At 36.8% G+C, this 21,447-nt stretch overlaps 1 protein-coding gene across 2 annotated transcripts in view; it reads right to left on the reverse strand.

The window, feature by feature from the left end:
- atp6v1ba (ATPase, H+ transporting, lysosomal, V1 subunit B, member a) overlaps positions 1-11,450 on the reverse strand; it is a 43,114-nt gene extending 31,664 nt beyond the window's left edge. Inside the window, exon 1 of one of the 2 annotated variants that reach the window (XM_040139644.1) lies at positions 11,216-11,448. In XM_040139644.1, coding sequence (XP_039995578.1) covers positions 11,216-11,324 — 109 coding nt within the window. In that variant the 5' untranslated portion in view covers positions 11,325-11,448. Of the gene's footprint in view, positions 1-11,215 lie in introns of both variants that reach the window. The other variant, XM_040139645.1, reaches the window with a different exon arrangement.
- Between the last annotated feature and the right edge of the window lie 9,997 nt (positions 11,451-21,447).

The following is a 21,447-nucleotide window of genomic DNA, read 5'->3' on the forward strand; positions in this document are numbered from 1 at the left end:
TATACACACACACATACACATATACACACACACATATATACATATACACACACACATACATATATACATATACACACACACATACATATACACACATACATATACACACACACATACATATACATATACATATACACACACACATACATATACATATACATATACACACACACATACATATACATACATATACACACACATACATATATACACATACATATATATACACACATACATATATACATATACACATACATATATACATATACACACACATATATACATATACATATACACACACATACATATATACATATACACACACATACATATATACATATACACACACATACATATATACATATACACACACATACATATATACATATACACACACATACATATATACATATACACACACATACATATATACATATACATATACATACATACACATACACACACACATACGCACACACGCACACATACGCACGTATACATACATACATACATACACACACATACATATACACACACATACACACGCACCCACATATGTACACGTACGCACACACACACATATGTACACGTACGCACACACATATGTACACGTACGCACACACATATGTACACGTACGCACACACATATGTACACGTACGCACACACATATGTACACATACGCACACACATATGTACACATACGCACACACATACAAATTTTAAGATATTTTGACTTCCCTCATTCAGTGTGACCATCAAGACATATTTGACAACAATTACCAACATCACGTCAGAGACATACAAACATAACTATAAAAAGATCATGCACAGTTTACTCTTTGGACAAACAAATGAAGCAAACAAGATTAGAGGAATATAATATATCCAACTATTTTGTGGTGTAACCACTTACCCTCAACCTGCCTCATTTATCCTTTTAGTTACAGATTTACAGCAGACTTTCTTGAAATAATATACACTGTGAAATCTGATATTTACCATTTATGAATTAGCCTAGATATTTCAAAGTTTCTTTACACATTATGGTCAAATGTATGTGGAAACCTAAATATTACATCCATGCGTGGTTATTAAACTTAACAACCTAACAACCACTGCCAAATTGTTGAAACAAAGCACACTATTGTCAAAAATATTGTTTAATCAACATAATTAGGGCCATATAGTACTATTGAATTCTGTCCTAATATCTACATTGGCCAACTACCTGAAGAATTAAGTAATATATCAAATGCAGCATCTAGTACGTCATCATTTGTTACTTCCAAATAGTTTTAAGTTTTTAAGGTTGTTTCCTCAAAGCAAATCTATGAGCCATTTGGGGTCACTAAGTCTTAAGTGTGTATAACTTTTGCATGAGTAGTTCCAGTGGGATTAAAGGCCTAATGCTGGCTCTATATAGTAGCCCATCATTATATGAAAGAAAAAAAAACCAAACAGGACACTTTTGTAGAAATGTGATGATTTAAAAAAAAAAAAAAAAAAGTGATTTGCTCTCTCATTAAACAAGATAACAATTGCTCAATGGCCTATATGTCCATGAGGTGTGAAGTGGCACCATTTCCCATTAGGTTTGGAAAACTTTCTCCACCCCTCTTTTGCTACTTCAGTTCAAGTGCAGCAGTCTCCTGGCTTGGCATGCAACGGCAGTGTGGGTCACCCTGCAGCCTGTTCAGCTGCCAGAGCTCTTTGTGTACAAAGATGTTAATTGGTCCTAATCCGCCACTAGAAGCTGTTTTGGTAGCCTGACCTTGCACCCTGAAGGACACCTTGGTGTGAAATACTAAAGAGCCCATTCAAGTACCAGAGAAAAGAAGCACGGAGCATTCCAACACAATTCAATTTCCCAGCTGAAAGAGGGGGGAATTCAAGAGGAAGAGGGGGGTTTGAGCTGGGATGGAGATGAGGGTGCATCATCATTCTGACAATAAATGAACGCTACAAAGCAATGGCTGCTGTGATGTGCAGCCTCACAATCACGCCTTAGCCTCTACTTCAAGGGATTCCCACAGCCCCACAGGACATGGGAATGCTAATTGCCTCAAGCCTACAAGCAGCCCTCACCCCCACCTCAACTCACCACATACACACAGCCAAAAACATGCAACAGTGAGTAGCTAAACCAACATGATAAAATTAGTTAGAATCCTCAGACTCCTTCTGTAGCATTTGCTTCTAAATTGTCGGTCAAGTTTCCTTTGACATTAATGGTTGAAGGTAGCAGGGCATTAATATGAAACCTGTGCTTGCCCAAAATAAAATCAAAATCTTCTACAGGTCTGCAAACAAATGTGTGTACCTACACTGCCAGTTGGAATTGTTTATTTATCCTCTTTTTCACACCTTCAGTGGCTGGTTAAAACAAAAATTGCAATGACAAAAACTCGGACCAGAGTAGCTAAGATGGGCAGCTAACATGATATAAAGATGCAGAAGCTCAGTCATTAAAGGATAGGTTTGGTCTACCTTAATACACCATTCATATGTATGTTGAGAGTGTTATTGATAGTTGTAATGATTTCTCCTCACAAAGGCCAAGGAGAGAAGTTCAATTGGCAATCTTGAAGATTTTCACCTAAATAAATGTCTGTTAAGTCACTAAATATCGCAGAATGAGGTAACATAGACTGAGCCTATAGCCCACTGATTAAAGTACTGCAGTCTTATCTTTGTTGGTAATTTTACCATCTACGGTGCAGAACCCAAAATACTTCCGGTTTTAAGATGCTTCAGTGTCATAATTATCCAATCAGCATCAGCTTTGCTCTCTAGTGTCCTCCTCCATTTGTATTTATTAGCTTTGTTTACCTATAGGTCAATAGGGCATGCGATAGGTCAAGCTGACAGTGAATTCTGAAAGCGCCCTCTCCTGGAACAAGGAAAACTTGAATAGCCTGTTGGGCTTACACACTGTACATTCTGAATCCAAATAGGTCCTTAGAGTGCAAATTTCAAATAAATACTGAGAAACCTAATTCACAGTCCTTGTTCTGTGCAAAAATGCATTCAATATGAAAGTTCAGTGGAAAGTAATATGAGGCTTTAGTGGTCAGAGTTAGACAATTCAAATGGAATTCCATCTTTGTGTTACCAGGGACAGCGTTTCCTTGGTGTACTTGCTTAGCTTCGGCTGAGCTTGAGAATGTACAAAATGATAACTGCAGATTTTGTCCCCCATTTTTTACTGTGTTGTTGCACAAAGAAAGGATCACTTCACAGCCAGTACAGACAGCAACAATGATTACAAAAAAACTCTGACAATGCACATATGGCATGTCAGCAGTGTATTTACGTATACTTGAAAAAAATCTCAACCTATCTTTTATCCATATTTCCTAAGGAGACTCAAAAAAGCAACCCACCAACAATCCAAGCCATTATGTCTAAATGTTAGCATGGAGGGGGAAACACAGGCAATGAAATGCACAGAAATCGAGAGAAGTTCCACAAAATCTGACTGGAACAGTTTCGACTGGCCAAGTGAAAAACACATGTAGGAATACTTACCTAGTATGTCTATATTCGTCAATGTCACTGCTTGTATGATGGAAAATAGTATTCCATCACCCGACTGGATCAGCATGTCACATGCCAACATACTATCTCTGCATCAATAGGGGTTTATCACAAGGTATCCTGGGAAATGCAGAAATGTGCTGACCAATACTTTACTGCATCCAGTGATAAAAACACCATATCTTGTCATTCCTGACAATCAAGACATGCAGATGGTTTAATGTGCAACCACCGCTCACAACAAGGCTGAAGCTCCAGCGTCCTTGGGGTCCTCAAAAACCACAGCGTCACTCTGTCAACTGGATACTTGATTAATTGCTAATTCTTCTGGGAATATGGACAACGAAAGCACAATGTCAATGGCAATCGTAAGAGTAGGTTCTGAATTATAGCATGTCTTATGGAGAGGCTTATAAATTAAAAACCTAGGGCCATGTAGTTTTCCAGTATGGCAGAAGTTGTTTTCTGGATTACAAGGTAAAATACTTTATAATTAAGAAAGGCAATCAGTTAGATCCATATTATTAAATTTTCACTTTGCTCTTAACCCTGTGGTTCTATTAGTGACTTATAAGGCTTGTGGTATAATTTCGCATGTGTATTGAAAAAAAAAAAAAAAAGCTCTGTTTTTGAATACACAAGCAAAACAAAACATCTGAGATTAATTTTTCAAGCTGCAGAAAGTAATTTTTTCCTTTTCATATTAAAAACTAGAATTAAAGCCTTGTGGTTGTATATCCTGATTAGCATATGAATTCTTGAGCTATGGTCAAAAATGTGTTTTATGAAGTCACAGTGACCTTGACCTTTGACCCCCAAAATCTAATCATTTCATCCTTGAGCCCAAGTGCACGTTTGTGCCAAATTTGAAGAAATTCCCTCAAGGCTTTCCTGAGATATCGCGTTCACGAGAATGGGACAGATGGATAACAGAAAAAGATTATGCCTCTGGCCATGGCTGTGCCTTTGGGGAAGGCATAACAATTTTTGTGAATAAAATGAACCTAAGGGAAAAAAAAAAAATAGAGGGCCAAGCTGGATGTTTTGTTAACAAATGGCAGACAACTTATAAGAAAAAATTTTAAAATCATGGGATTGGGGGGGGTCGTAAATAGTAGCCAGGATAGACACACCTCTTACCAAACAATTGCTAACCAATCTGTGTTTTGACTTGTCAAAAGTCCTCTTCCTGGTTTTGGCACCCCTAGAAAATAAGACTTGCTTTTAGCCCTGCAGGTAAACAGGTACTCCGTATACAGACAACTCCCTACTTCACTGCAGTAACTGTGAGGAAATGTCATCAGGCTCAACTCAGGAGCAAATTTGCGAGCTGAGTGGGGCCTTTTGTCTATGGGGCCTTTCTGCTGTCGGGCAGTATTGCTGAGGAACAGCGCTGTCAGTCGTGTCATCATGGACCAGAATTTAATTTCTCTTTTGAGAGCAATGGGAGGCCCTACCTAGTATTAGTTGGCTGTTCCTAATAAAGTATATCACCTATAACTACAGTACAAAATACTGTACACCACATATCATTTGGTACCATCTAAGACTGGCCCTAGTTTCACAAGATAGACCAGACCAAGAGATGCAGTATAGATAGACAGAGGCCCTAAGATTTTTATTGATGGGGAACTTGAGAGGCACAAACCAAATACTCATAAATGAGATTATTCAACTTTATCCTGTGTTTACCCCACATTCATTTATTCATTGTAACCTAGTACATCTGAAATTTCAGCACCATGGCAATCCCCTTTCCATAATATTGCATGTATCACAATTTGTCTACAGTAATCATGTCAAACAACATTGTCACAGCAGAAGTCCCAGTGTTGTCTATCCTGCTTCAATTATTTGTTAAGATAAAGTTGCAGATCAACACTTCCTACGTGTGCCTCTTAAAACAGTGGTAGGCCTTTAAGGCTGAGGTTGGTTTCAAATAGTTTGTATTTGGGATTAAGAATGGTGATATCATATTGTCTTTTATTCCAGAGCCAGAAAAAGAGCTACATCCATGCAAAATACCAACTGTACAATCGACACAAAAACGGCAAAAAGTGAAGATAAGCTTTACATGGAGTTGTTGTTTCAGTAAGCCAACTCACAACACTTAATCATTACAAAAAACATTATGTTAACTGTTCTTAGAAACCACGACTGCAGTTTCAGTGTCAACTGAAAATGAAGTTGGCGAGATGGAATATAAAATTGTTTATACTGAATTGTTAAGCTTGATCCTGAGCATCAACACTATGTTGAAGTGCTAAAGAAAAGACCCCAATGCTTTCCGATTCCTCCAAGCCCTGTTTCAGGAGACAGATGCACAAAGATGTCCATGGTTAATATATGGTACTACAACATGGATCTTGAAAACTACAGCACAGCACTAGGAAAGTTAACTGACCGTTGAAATTATGGGTGACAAATCTTTTTGAGATGACGACATTGAACAGAGTATACTATATCTTCAACTATCAGAATATATCTTTAGCTACGGTGGAGTGCAAGAAAACTTTCTTCTGTGTTCTCATTCAGTGGCTACAATATTCAAATTCAAACCAGGAACAATAGTTTTAGTATAAGGAGGAATAGAGAAAATTGTATTGCATTACAAAAGATGAAAAATCTATGCTGGAAATCAAACAACAGTAAAGATCTTACTGTGTGTCCTGGTGCCATTTTATACATCAGTATATAAAAAGGCTAAACCACTGATACACTGTCATGCTACTATTACGTCCCAAGATTTGGGGGAAGTTCAGCAATGGAATAGGGAATTTCTTGTATTTGAAAATACACACTTACTTCTCTAAATGACCCAACAATTTTTTAGATGACGAATGTCAGGAAATTAATGATCAGCGGTCAGCAAAACAAGTGTGCCACTCACAAGGATGACTTTTTGTTCATGCAACAGACATTTTAATGTTCTTTCATGAAAAGAATGGCTGACGCCCACGGGAGAGTCTTTTTTTCTACTGACAAACTAGCTGCTTAAGCCTAATTAGAATGTGGATTATAGAACTGTTACAAAAATAACATTGATTTTATAGAAATTGCTTTCTTAGTGACAGATGAGACATTTGTTTATCGTGACTACATTATTACAATTAATTAAATCTTTACAAAGAAGTATAGTGCCTTGCTCCATGTTTTTTCATAGAACTAAATGACAGAATGCACTACTAAAACAAAGACAAGCCATTTTGTGGGCTAATAGCTTTTGTCACATTTGACATGAGAGAGACAAAGGCCTCTTAAATGAAAAGACGTGGTCTGATGAGAAATGTCTTTGTTTGTTTATTTTCCTGCTCTGTCTCAAAGTGGCTTTTCAATAGCTGCCTCTCTTCGAGCTCTGACAATAAGGTAGTGAAAAACCATCTCATTATCGTGATCTTATAGACTGTTTGATGCCTGGCAACTGGCTATACTGAAAAAAATCTGTGATTTCCTACACTCCACATTGACATTATAGTTTGATTTAACCTAACACTGACATGTCTGATTCTGAGGCCATTCTTCATGTGTAGGTGTCAGATCTTCATTCTGAGATATACCAACACAAATAATACCAAGTCTGATAGAGGAGACATCCTGCCCCTAATAAATCAAGTCATGACATAATTTGACAACGACTGACTATTACATACTATTTCAAAAAGCTGGCCTCCTTGATTTAGTTATGACACCCACCAAATCCTCAAATTTCCTCCAGCTCACTGCTGATAGTCTTGAAAGGGGCATTCCACAGATTTTACACATGAAGATCAGTTTACTTGTCATTGAAGTACTAATCAACCTGTGAAAATAGTTGTATAATGTCATCTATGGCTCTGGAGGAGTTATTTCAAGTCTCAGAAAATATCTGGCTATGTCCTAGTGATGTCGTCAGGGTTATCTTCGTTTGGGCTTTGAGAAACCCCAAAATTATAACTGAAAGCTTTATCTCCAAACCAGTCATGTGGAGTTTGAAAAATGTGAAAGAGCCTAATTAAAGAAGTTATCAAGTTGCATTATAGGAAGAGCAGGATGTAGCATTTTATTAAAATTTAGGATATTGTAGCCTCTGTTGCATCAATTCTGACCCCTCTTTTTTTGTCTGTTGTGAATATTCCAAATTTAAAAAGGTGCTTTACTTAATTGACTACCCCAACTCAAATGTGCACAGTGCTGAGTTTCGAGTGTGAATCGTGTTGTAAGGAATTGCATGATTCTAAGTTATAGAAAACTTCTAGTGTACATTAAATTCTCTTGGCAGAGAAAAACCAAGCCTTTATCTAAAGTAGGCTCATATTAGAGAAAGTCCTTTCAAAGATTTTACAGTTAAATTCACCTGCTCCCCAACTAATGCTAACTCAAAACTTCCTTGTTGTCTTAAAAAATTCAGTATGGAATAGTACGGTATGTACGCTTCCACAGCACTAATTCCTGCAACAACACAGTAATACTACACTCATCACACTGCTGCTTTGAATATCTCTTCCTGTTAAAAAGAGAAACTTTCCATTCTGCCAGTTATGCCTCCTCCCATCCCCGTTTCATCCTCCAGCCCATGATTTGAAAACTAATTCAGGTCTGCCATCACCGAGGACGTTCAAATGCCTTAAATGAGTTTTGAAGGAGTTGAACAGCAAGGAGGCTCCCAGAGGAGGAAATAGCATTAATTTTTTTATTTTATTTATATTTTTATATATATATATATATTTATTTATATATTTATATTTATATATATATTTATATATATATATATATATATATATATTTATATTTATATATATATATATATATATATATATATATATATACATATATATATATATATAATTCAAAAATGCAAGTTAATATAATGTATTTGGGCCTCTGTGAATGCCTCTCCTGTATGAAAGCAGTATAAGGGACATTAAAGTAAAAACATCTCCTCTAACCAACAGCAGTGGCTTGAAGCAAGCAACACATATTGTAAATACAGCACCTGCAGTATTTGAGGAGCACATAAAGTTTCCTAACAGCTACTTGAGATTATCATTTGGGGTCTGAATTGCTACGTCGTCATCAAAATGGACCACTGCTGTTTGGAAATGTGTTTGATGAGAGGAGAAAGACAAGCCATTCTGCTACAACAAAATTAGAGAATTTAAGAAGATGTTTTTAGGACAGGGGTTTTATCACATGGCCCAAGCGCCATTAAGTCATTTCCTTCCAGTTTGCTAAAAGGCTTTTAGTCCATGCTTGCACCTCTGACAGTAGCACAATGGAAAAGCCATCACCTTGCTGGCTACGTGGCTTGAACACGGTTCAGCAGCATAATCAAAGTCACTGCAAAGGCTCAACATCAGGCTAACAGAGCAAAGTGTCAAACAGCACACAATTTTTATAACTCCCCGTGCTGATTAAAATCATGTAATCAGCACACCCAAAAAATTAACAATAAGGCCACCACATGAACACAACTAATCACTCTGGTCAACAATGTAGATTAGACTTCAGTGGGAAAACAGTGGAACAATTATTTGCACCCTTTCTTTACAAAATACTGTTTAACCATTTCCAAAGCAAGATACTTATCTAAAAGTCTGAACTTATCAAAATCCATGTGATTCAATTAACTAATCAAAACAGATGTGTGAAGGTTTATCAAATTCAAGTTTTCTTTTAAAGAAATTACTTAAGTTGAACTACCATAGCAATTATCTGTACAGATAAAAGACTTATAGCATAAAAGTACCATATCCCTCCTTATAATCTATACTTCTCAGGCCAGTGGAAATAAACCTGAACCAGCATTAAGATGATCACGGGCTACTAAAATGCTTGGTTTAAACCCTACAGACTAATGAAATTTGAGACGGATTAACCTACTCCATTCATTCATTTTAGGTTAACTCTGGAAAAATTAGGACTTTCACTTAAAATTAATGTAAGTTAAAAATCAAAAGTAAATCATGTATACAAAGCAGATGATACAGGAAATAGAGCCAGCACATACCAAAGACTTCTGGTTTCCATGTAAAGAGTCAATTAAAAGTCACTTTTAGGTTGCATTCACACAAACAAAATTTTGTAAAAATAGTAATGAAAAGATCAGTTGACGAACAGAAAATTATCAGCAACAATTTTGACAATCAATTAATCATTCATTTTTACAGAAAAAAAAATTGGTTTCAGCACATGTGAATATTTGATGACCTTCTTCTACTATGTTAATTAAATATCTTTGGTTTTGGAATGTTCGTCTGACAAAACAAGACATCTGAAGATATTCACTTGGCCTTTGTGTAATTGGGATGGCCATTTCCACAGTCTTTCTGAAATTTTATGGACCAAAAAATTAATCGAGATAATAACTGTTTATTTTAGTGATGTGTGATTTTATATTTTCTGTAGTAATTTAACAGTAAGCGTTACTAAGCTTTGTCAACAACCGAAGCTATACATTACAAAAAATGCATCTCTCTTTCCACCTGCCCAGAAACTACAGTTTCTGTTTCATCACTACTGCAGGCTGCACCACTCATGTGATCCAGTCACATGAGAGATCATCCATCTGTCACCGGTCTGTTCTTTTACATGCTGAAGCTACCAAAATTTCGAAGCTGACCATTCATTACAGCCCCACGCAGTAACTTTACGTTCTCGCCATAGAGCTAACGTTAGATGTTTCAATCTCGAGTCAGCACATCAAAAAATACTATTGCACGATGTCTCATTTATTCGACAGAGTCAGCTAGCTGTCCACTGTGCTAACTAATCCACTGTGATGGTGACATTTAGGTGTGTCGGATTATAGTAACGCTGAATTTGTACGCAGTCATCGCAACAGTGACAATGATGTATTTGTCCCGATGTGAAATGAATACAGAACTCCTAGTACTCTTGGTAAAACTTCTGAATGCAATTTCAGTTACGCGTAGCTAAAATGGTCAACAACTACTCTACGTCGGACTTGCCACTATTAGCTACAGCTAGCTAGCACGCTAGCTTAGCTGGATTGCGGTTTGACGTGAATGATATATGTAGCTAGTTTTATAAATACAACGTGTAAAAAAAAAAAAAGAAAAAGGGTAGGATCTTAATTGTAATACTAACACCCATTTAATATCCAATGCAAAACGAACTAGATTCTTTACAATCGTGATTTTCGATTTGTAGCTTCATATTTGTTAAGTAGCTATCATTGCTGTCCCCATATGCTGCGTTCCCTTTCAATGGGAACACCAATTATTATACCAAAAGCCATGATTTAAGGTCTGTACGTTCTTTATCAACATGTTCCCACTTAAGCCACATGTTGTACGAGTTTGTAGACCTACTGTCCCAGCACTGGAATGTAAGCATTTCTGAAAATTAGGTATTCATTAAATTCAGGTTGCTATTAAAATCAAACTCGAGGATTCCTGATCCTGGACCGTAATACTACATATTAATACAACGTCTTTCTGTCCTGTATCCGGGCTGAAGTTCTTGAGACGTATTTTCTATCTGAGGGGTGACAGGAGTTACATTTTGGCGATACATTTTTCACCTTAAAACTGAGATTAACTATGTATTCGGACAAAATTACAAAATTCTCGAATTTCCCAGCGTTCCCATGTCACTGAATATTGCACAACAACCTTGTTAGCCACTAGCTACAGCTGCAGCTGCAGCTAAGTTCAGCAGCTTGCTAACGTTACATACTTAGCCTGGGCTGAGAGATATAATTTCTCGTCACAGCGTGCGTGTGTGTCCTTGCAGCTGCTGCCAAACCGTTGACGTCCATCGCCCTGTTTGCCACCAATGTTGCCATCGTCCGATAAAGACGGAAAACCTGAGAGAGTTAACGATAGTCGATGTGCTTCTCTAACTGGCACTGAATAAAACAAATGACAGCACTGCGCTGGTCATATGACACTGAGGAACCGGATGTGTGATGGAGAGGGGATGGGATGGAACCGACCGAGGGGGCGCGCGCATGATGTGCGCGCTGAAGAGAAAAATAGGAGTAAGACTGTTTCTTTGCATTACTCTGTAATCATAACACGTTGCCAAAATATAGTAAGTAGAAAATTTGACAATAGGACAACAGATAAAAGCATATGCAATCGCCTATAGGTTGCTAACTAATATGAAAAGCTATAAGCTGGTCTTGTTCTATGACATGCAGTTATTAACTAGCTGCCAGTTCTACATTGAAAAGTGTTAATTTTTCCTTTGGAAGGACATGCAAGTCTTGGATTCTTGCAAAACGGATATTTGGCAAAATATGAAAAGTCATTATTTTGTTTCTTTCTTACCTTATTTTCTTCCATTGACATCTAAATTGGCCTTTTCACACCAGACATCTTGACTTGTCATTGTAGGAAAAGCACAGGTGTTATTAACCCTAACCCTAATATTAACAATGACTTCATTCTATTCAAGTGTCCCAGTAAGCCATGAAACTGAAGCACCTAAATGGATTTCAACCAGTATTATTTTATTATTTATCAAAATGCCCTCTATGAAAAAGGCCCCTCTAGTTGTGCTCCTCTGAGTTGTCCAATATCTCCAACAGATATGAAGCAACACCAACATTCACCCACACCATGCAAATGAATGGTGCTTAGTACTCACAAGTTCATTTACTATAAGTGTTATTTGTTAGGGAGCGGGGGGGTAAACAGTGTAGCGACAGACAGGAAATGTGTTGAGAGAGACGGGCATGTCATGCAGCAAAAGTCCTCTGCTGGGATAGCACATATGCATTAAAAAATCTGATGAACGTCACTTGCTTTCTGTCACTACTTAGCAATGGCTTTCTCTCCCATATTACTTTAGTACTATACTGAATGAAAAAAATAGATGACTTAGCTGACAAAGGTGTCAAACTAGTACAACTTAGCAGTTAGTGTGGACTTTACACTCAAACTAACATTTCACTAATCACATGTTTGCCCATGCATCGTACCTTTACTCATTCTCACTGAATCTGGGCAGGGTCATGAGAGGTTGGAGTCTCCCAGTTCATATTGGGTGATTGGCAGGGCACACCTTGGACAGGGCTAACACACTATAAACAGAAAACTGTTCACACTCACACTAATAGAAAGAAATCACAACAGCCTGCATACATATGACTTTGATACATTATTAATGACAGAAGTTGCCAGGTAGTGCTGAATAAAAATTCAAGTCAATTGGAAGTTATGGAATTCAGCACTTGACATATCCTTAGCATAATCTCACACCTTTAACTATATATTTCCACAAACTGTCACATGAACTAATATTACTGCAAAACATGGCAAATCACCTGTATTATAATGGCTGTCATGAGAAATTCCAAATTTCCACATTATTATTATTGCAGTCATTCCATACTCCCACTGTGTTGCTCTGAGTTTGCTCTGGAAGACTCCTGCGGAAACTGTTGAGTTTCAAGGAGAGTGGCTTAGCAGAGAGAAAGAAAGAGAAGCAGAACTTATTGTAAATTATTAGTGAGAACAATGTGTCTATTAAAGAGGGAAACTCTAAACAGGAGATCAGTCACTATGTTAGGACTCTGTTGCCGTCTTATAGAAATTGTGTGAAAAGGTACATGATGCAGGTACACAGAGCAAATGTGCATTAACTGAAAGCAGCATCAACAGCATATTAAAATGGGAGCAGATCAGAAAACAGTGAGGCTTCTTATTAAAATATGACAAAATATTCTTATAACATGGGAAATAGGAAATTACGTGGTTCTGTTTGCGGTTGAGGTAAACAAAGTCACTAGCCACTAATAGAGAATTTACGGCAATGATATTATTCATAAGATATTTAAAATCTTACTGAAATGTTTAGTGATTTGTAGCCTCAAGAACTAGATGCGTCTGCTGTATCTAATGTATATGTGCTCTCTCTGTGTCTCCCTCTCTCTCTCGCAGACACACACATATTCAGAGGCACAGTGTCCTGGTGATTGAACTGTTGAGTGACAGGTAAAATGAAATGATTGCACACATTTTCCCCTTAAAAACTCTTCGTTTGCTGTTTTCTCATTTTTGAGGCTCTGATCCATTCTCATTTGATGCAGCATGTACTGCACAATAGCTTGTAAGCTAGTGTTTGAAGATGATTTTGAACCATGCCCCCTGCACAACCAACACAGTGGCAGTCACACATCAAATACAGACACGTACAGCTCTCTGATGGTAGAAAAGCACTACAGATTGAAGTGGTAAGCACTGCCATGGTGAGGCTGATGGCAGCCCCTAGAGAGCTCATCCCAACGTTTCAGGCTGCATGCAAAAAATAGCAAATTAATGCAAGTGAAGGGCTTCTTCCTACAGGAGCAGTGCCCTCATTTTAGAAAAACCATTTTTCCCCTCTGAGTCTTTTATGATGAGTTCAAAGGGATATGACTTCCCTCAAACTCCTCAGATCCAACCATCTAGGCAAAATAGATATAATAATCATGCTTTAATTTTGTATGTCTGCTGCTGTTGTTGATAAAGGGCTCACACTGTGTTCTGATGTTTAAACTGGACATTCAATTCCTGGTGGTAATCAAGAACTACATTCATATTGGGAGATTCTGCAACGCACAATATCCATCCATTGGCAACCGTCACTGCTATTGCTGGAGGTAGCATGTCCTTTATTTAGCAAAGTTGAAAGTAATGGTGTGGAGATTAGGATGGTGGAAGGGTGTGTTGTACATCTGAAGTCTCTTTCTTTTTAACCATAACCACAACCTTTCCAGAGTTTAAAGCAGCACAAATCAATATTTCTAATATGAACAATGAGGAATATGATTATAAATATGTTTGCTCGTAGGGACAGCCACACAGAGAATTATAACCCAAGTCTGAAGTTCCCCTCAGCTCTACAGAGCTTTTTAGCCTCTTTCAGCTTATTGTTTTGCTGTTCTTGCCCCCAAATTAATGTTGTGGTTCAGATTCACCGCTCTCAAATGCGTTTCCAGCATGAGCAGGCAGCTGTTTTCAGTGAAAAAGCTCTGATAAGTACCAGTGTTTATTTTGGCACCTGATTTTAATTTAGTTTTAATCTCAGTCTTTTTGTCATGTTAGCTTTAGCCAAATTTTAGTCATTTGAATTTTATTAGTTTTAATGAACAGAACCGAAGACATTTTTGTAAAGTTTACATCAGTGAAATTTTAGTAAATTTTTTGTCATGCATTTTTACTATCTTATTTCTTCTATGCATTTTTAGTTACAGGTGCTGTTCTTGCCTGTCACAGGGTTAGTTGAAAAGGCTACTGTTGTAGATTTGAGTGGTGCAGGCGCCATTTTATGACATTTTACCACAGCCAATTTGTGTGTGAAAACAGACCAGACCAAATTAATTTGTGTTACAAGATCATTGTGAATGTGATAGGATATTTTATGTGTCATATTGTAATGGAGACATCGGACATCAATTATTACATACAAAGTCCTCTTTGTCTATGGCATCTGCTTATTCACATGAAACCTACTATACTTCACTTTATAATCTACAATATGCAATTTGCTGATTTGCAAAATACTCTCAAAACCGGAAGTAGCTGTCCAAGATGGCGGCCCGTAAGTGCTGTAAACACTCTATGCTCACACATGTGCGACTCACATCTGCGTTTGACTCAGATCGTGTAGTGACAAACACAACAGACTGACTCTCCTTAGAACCTAAGTTCCTGCTCACCTAGTATCACCTAAGCTTGCTGTTCTCTTCGCTACAGAGCAGCTGATCATTCAGAAGGTGGATTCAATTACTTGTTCACTAAAGCAGTCCTCACTGTTTGGGTATAGTATGAGAGGAGAAGCTAAAACCTTTCATATTGTAGCAATATTTCTTTAGGAAACATCTAGAGGAAGATTTAGATAGTGACTGCCAACATTATTTTGAAACTTACTCACTCCTTCTGAAAGTAACATGAGCGATAGCCAACTAAAAGTAAGGTTTATGTTACGTCCACATCCACATCACTAGATAATATTACATTAGCTTACCTCTATAAATAGTGTGCCTGCCTGTATGTTTTCATAGTTCGCCCCAGCTATTTTGTTGCCACTTCCTGTTTAATGCTCAGTGATTGTGGATGAATTTAGTCTATAAATCTGTTTCTTCCTAGAATTGGTCAAATCAGACAACATTATTGACAGAGACAGAATATTACTGAAAGCAAGATGCTTCTTATTAATGGTAGCGCAACATGTCAAGTAGCTGAAACAACTTCAGAATATAAGATATTTTGGGCAGCAAAGAATACAGTTTAATCCTTTTTATGAATCCTAATGTTGCTCATTATCTGCTGGATGTCTAAACAGTCAAATATTTGCTAAAATGTAAGCCATGTCCACTTTATAAGGCCATAATATATCAGATATTTGCAATTTTCAGTTTGTTGTGGAATTCTGCCTCAGATGACCAGGAAAAACATCATTGTAGCTTTAACCAAGTGTTGTAGTTGCCAAACTTTATCTATATATTAACCATAGCTTCTTTGCAATAACTTGCAGAATCTTCCCTAATTTCAACCATACCTTAGTTGTCATTTTCTATGTAATTTTGTAAAACAAAATAAGCTTTAAAACTCTGACTTTAAACATTCAAAAAACATTGTAATATCATTGTGTTGTCTTTTGATAGGGTCTTTAAGGGTATTATCAAATGCTAATAGCAACTGAGCATTGTTCTAAGTTGTCAAGGAAAAACATAATTCCTAAATTCCTTTTTCATTTGCACAATTAAGTTCCTTAACTGCAATTGATATACACCAAAGTATTTAGTAGACTGTCCTGTTGGTCAGTGTAGAACCCTTATACAGTAAAATATTCTGTTGGAACTCCATGCCAACTCATTAGCAAATGTGTTGGTTGGTTGGTTAGTCCACTCTGAATATTTAAAGTTAGAAGCCTGAGTGTTATTGCAGATTTAGCCAGGTTTATTTTTAGAATTATTTAAGGTTGGCAAGTATTTTCTGCCCAGCAATTTTTGGATATCTTTGCCTATGGCGTGTATGTCCTATAGAAAGTAGTCTATGGTAGCTGAAACACCATATACAGCATTATTAAAGAATATCAACGCAACAGGATTAGTCTTTGCTCAAACTGCAGGCCAGTGTGATTTTGTCCTATTTATTTAATGTGTTTCCTTCATAGATAATTTAAAGGCGACTGTTTTGCTTAAAGGCATCAAACGTGACATAGTGTAATTTTTGAAAGAAGAAATAGCAGTTTTCCACTAAGAAATAAAAAGTTGAATTCAAACAATCAAACACACTCTTGATCAGCTGTGTACACCCAGAGCTTTTGCTGCTACAGCACTCGGTCTGGTATGACCAGTGTAAGTAGCTTAAGGTTGCTAATGTTGCTAATGATAGTAAACTTAAGATATGTGTTACATTAAGTTAAGTGACTTCTTGAATCGTCTCTATCTGTATGAAGTATATATATGTATATGTATATATATATATATATATATATATATATATATATATATATATATATATATATATATATATATATATATATATATATATATTTGTATACACACACACCATTCTGCCACAACATTAAAACCGGTAACTGGTGAGACCGATCTGTATTAAACTTTGCACATAGAATCTATGGACTCTCATGATGAAAATTTATTAAAAGAATTTTGATCATCCAAATAATGGGCAAGTTATAAAGGAATAACTTCCTATAGGTTGCACTCAAAACAGGAAGTGTTGCATATCTTGGCAATCATCACTGCTATTTACACAAAACTTTGCTCAGTCGTTCCCCATGGACACTGAGGCTCTGGGCAAAGTTTGGCACCATTCAGCCACTAGGTGGTGCTTTCGTTGCAAAATCATTAAATATACTAAAACTATTTTTCCGAACTACTCTTACGCTATAAGTGTGATCTGCATGAAAATGTGCACGGATCATCTATGTACTCTCATGATCACCAGTTATAAAGAATTTTTTATACTTTTATACATTTATATTATAATGCAAAATTGTTAAAGGGAAAAATTGTTCTCATACAAAGGTCTGTCTGATTAACGCAAAACTTTTGGCCAGTAGTTTGCTGTGCCACACCGAGGTTCTTTGCAAGATTTGGTGCATATTGGCCTGCAGATGGCCACTAGCAAAATATTTCATCATCGTTAAGTGTTACAGATCAAGTTATTCACTCTCATTGACTTCAGTGCATTACTTTGTATGCACTGTAAAGTTAATGGTTAGTGTCAACTGCCGTCACTCACATTTTTCCTTGTCCTGATGGTCAAGTGGTCCAAACACATGCCCTGTAACAGTAAGTAATCCAGCCTGGCACTAAATTATTTTCATCCTCCTGTTTCTACCAATCTCTTGTGAACTCTTGTAGTTTAAAAGTTCATATGCCATATTCTGTGCTACTCTTTCAGGTTCCAAACTCAAATCCCTAATCTCCTGTGACCAATATATAATTAATATAAATTTTTTTTGTTATTATTTTTCTCCACTAAAAGTGCAGCAAAAAACGCAAAACCTAGAAACATCAGAATCGGCAAGCGGGTTGCAAATTCCACCTCCTGCTCAGGCACAAAAAATGACACTAATTGTCCTCAAAGTGGCACTGTAATAATCAAGTTTACATTTTCACTTATCTCAAGAACGGCTTGGCATAGAGTCAAAATTCTTTGTCATTTTAATCTTTTGCTTCATCTGCATCTTTTCTACAGGAACCTATTACTTCAAAAAAATATTTTTGACATGTTCTCTAAAACCACTGCGCCAAATGTTCTGAAACTTGGTCAGGATCATCTTCAGATGTACGTGATCTTAACATGTTAAGGAAATTTTGACATGTCAGTCTGTTTTGAAATTACCCATTTTTAAACGTGTCTTTATGTTCAATTTTATGTATGACTATGTTTTTTATTATTATTATTATTACTTTGAATAAAGCTAAGCTAGCATTTACCCCTCTCTTCCACTGTTTTTGCTAAGCAAGACTTACTATCCCTTTCTCTGTACTGGACCGCAGAGATAAAACCGATTTTCTCTGGTATACCGGTATTATCAGACAGTGTTGGCACCTTGGGAAAAGTTGTAAATGCAACATATTACACCAAGTTGTAATTACTAAAGTGCTATTGTGAAAGCAAACAATTTCCTATTTCCACAACCAGCAGGCTTGAAGCAAAATTAGTCTTGTTTGTATTTATCTGCTGAAGGTAAATCCGATATTCACTCTCCTTTTAGCTAGTTAGCTACTCTTGGGGGGAAAATCCGGCTCTTTAGCTGCTGAATGCTCCAATATGTTCACCAGTTAAACTACCTGCAGCTAGCTAGAAACATGCTAATGAGAGTTGTGAGACTGAACCAAAACTGTAAAGTGGCAGGGCATACAATCAAAACAATGAGCTGAAGCGAGTGATAATCCTCTGTGGGTTCATCACTACAAGCAACTTTTTCACATTACACATAGCCATTTGATCTATTACTAATATGAAAACTATTTTTTGTGCTCCTTTAAAGAGTATGAGTTACATGAGTAGATAATCAAACAGAATAGAGACATGGCTAAATGACAATAGCTTTACACAGTAGCTCCATTACGGTTATTTCATGGCTTTATGCAATGTGCGTTACAGAATACACAAATAGAAACCTTGCTTTCGGAGGGTTTTCGATCCCCTCACCCCTTTGATTACTTAATGAGATTAACTATTCTGTGAGGAAGCAGAGTGACCAAGATTTGCAGGTTTTTCTCAGACCTGGGATGCCAAGAGGAGAATCCTGTAGATTTGTTGGACTGCTGAGCCTAATGTTACTAGATCAGTGTGCTAGAAGAGGAGGGCTTTTTATTAAGACTTGTTAGCACATTAATCCCCAGATCCAATGTGTGACACAAAAAGGAAAACGCCAAAAAAACAGATACTAAAAACACAACAGGATGTAGCGTTGCTTTCACCTCCTAGGACCTGAGCTTAAAGACGGGATCATGTGATAGGAGAAAATGTGTTGGTGGTCTGCAGCAATAACAACCCTGCGCCTACAGACACACGCACATTCCCCCCGAAACTCCCCCTACTTACAAAAACCTCCCTGACCTTCCTTCTAATTGGACTTTAGGGTGAAGGAAGAGAATGGGTACGTTTTTTTTTTTTTTTTTTTTTTTGGGGGGGGGGGTGGAGATGTAAGTGTGACCTTTTTTTTTTTTTTTGGGGAGTTTCCCAAGACACAGTGTGGAGGATTGGTTTCTTTGGCTCTACTCACAAAAGAGCCTGAGTTTTCTCTGTTACTGGACAGTCCCTGCATTTTTACTGTGATTACTTTGCCATAAGGAGCAGAGCTAAGCTCAGAACTGGACACAAAATTGTCTGAATATTACAAACAAACTTGTGGTGGCATCTTTGCAAACCACTTTGTTCTCACCAAGTTCATATATTGCTCTCCATTTCGTCTATTCACAGCCAGTGGTGGACAAAGTACTTAGATCCTTTCTTAAAAAAAAGTTGCAGTACTACTCTGCACAAGTAACAGCCCTTTTAATACCTGTAGACTACTGTAGTGAAAGTACACAAGTATCAGAAAAATGTACATGAAGTGTTAACTGTAAAAGTAAGCAGAACGAACCACTGCCAGAGAGTACTATATTAAAATATTTATTATATTTTGGACTAATGTTAATGCTGCATCATTATGTAAGCAATATTGTAATGTTATAGCTGGTCACAGTGGTGCTAATTTTATTTTCACTTTAGAAACTGCAGAGCAGTTTAATCTTTATCAATACATCATGTTTTAAGAGGTGATTATATGTTTTATGTGTAAAATCATACTCTGCATACTAAGTACAGTTTTCAAATGAATGCAATGGATCAAGAGCATAATGTTTGCCTTTGAATTGTTGTGGAATAGAAGTGTAAAATAGCATAAATTTGAAATACTCAATCAAATACCTCAATGCTGTACTTAAGTACAGTGTAAATAAATTCATATAATCAGTTTCCACCACTGGCAACAGTAGATAAACACCATACTGCTATTTACTTTGGCACACGGCTAAAGGATGCTTGTGGTCTATATGCTCTGCTACTTCTTTGACTAAAGTTGCTTGTAATTTATAAATGTAATCAACTAAAAAAAATTTTTTCCAGATTCTTTTTTAAAGACAGTCCCTTCTCTGTGAAACAGATGGACTTGGGTCTTTTCATGGTCCAGGAGAGGTGTTGTGTTTTTGATGGTGGAACCAGTAAGGTTCTTCTCCTGCATACCTCGGCCACCACACACTGGGCTCACCCAGGCCCTTTAGTGACAGTCCAATAGTGATCGTCCTGTTACAGACTCAACCCAGTCCAATTAAGTGTACAGATTAAGTGTACCCAGTAAACTAATGTTACTGTGTCTAAGGGCATAGGTTTGGTTTCAGAAGTGGGGGGAACAATGAAATTGAAGTTTCTTTTTACCCACGAAAAAAAAAAAGAAGAAACTGACTGAATGCCAATGAGTGAAGACAAAGGTCATTATTGACCTTGGAAACTGCATTTTAAAAATATATATATATCTTAACTTGATTAACTCTTTCCAGAACTTTAAACCACACCTCAACATCTTCATCAGTGGATAGAGACTAATGATTAAGACAGAAAGTGCTGTTGAAAGCTATGGAAAAGCTAGTAAGTGGACCTTGGTCAAATTTTTTGAATGCTATTTCTTGTATTTATATGCATTTATTTTAATCTAGTAAATTACATATTCTGATTAAATTTGTTCTTTCCATAACATTGGTTGTACAGAAAAAGAGGGAGAGATCTAAAATGATGTATTATTACTGCTCTAACTTAAAATCACATTTAGTTTCAATGACACAGAGTTGATACTTAATGATAGATATTTTTTCTTAGAAAGAACACTGTCCTTTACTTCCTTATCTTTGATTGATGTTCAATTTGAGTGATTTGTTTAGAAGAATATGAACT

This window comes from Xiphias gladius, chromosome 11 (genome assembly GCF_016859285.1).
Source record: "Xiphias gladius isolate SHS-SW01 ecotype Sanya breed wild chromosome 11, ASM1685928v1, whole genome shotgun sequence".
Lineage (NCBI taxonomy): Eukaryota > Metazoa > Chordata > Actinopteri > Istiophoriformes > Xiphiidae > Xiphias > Xiphias gladius.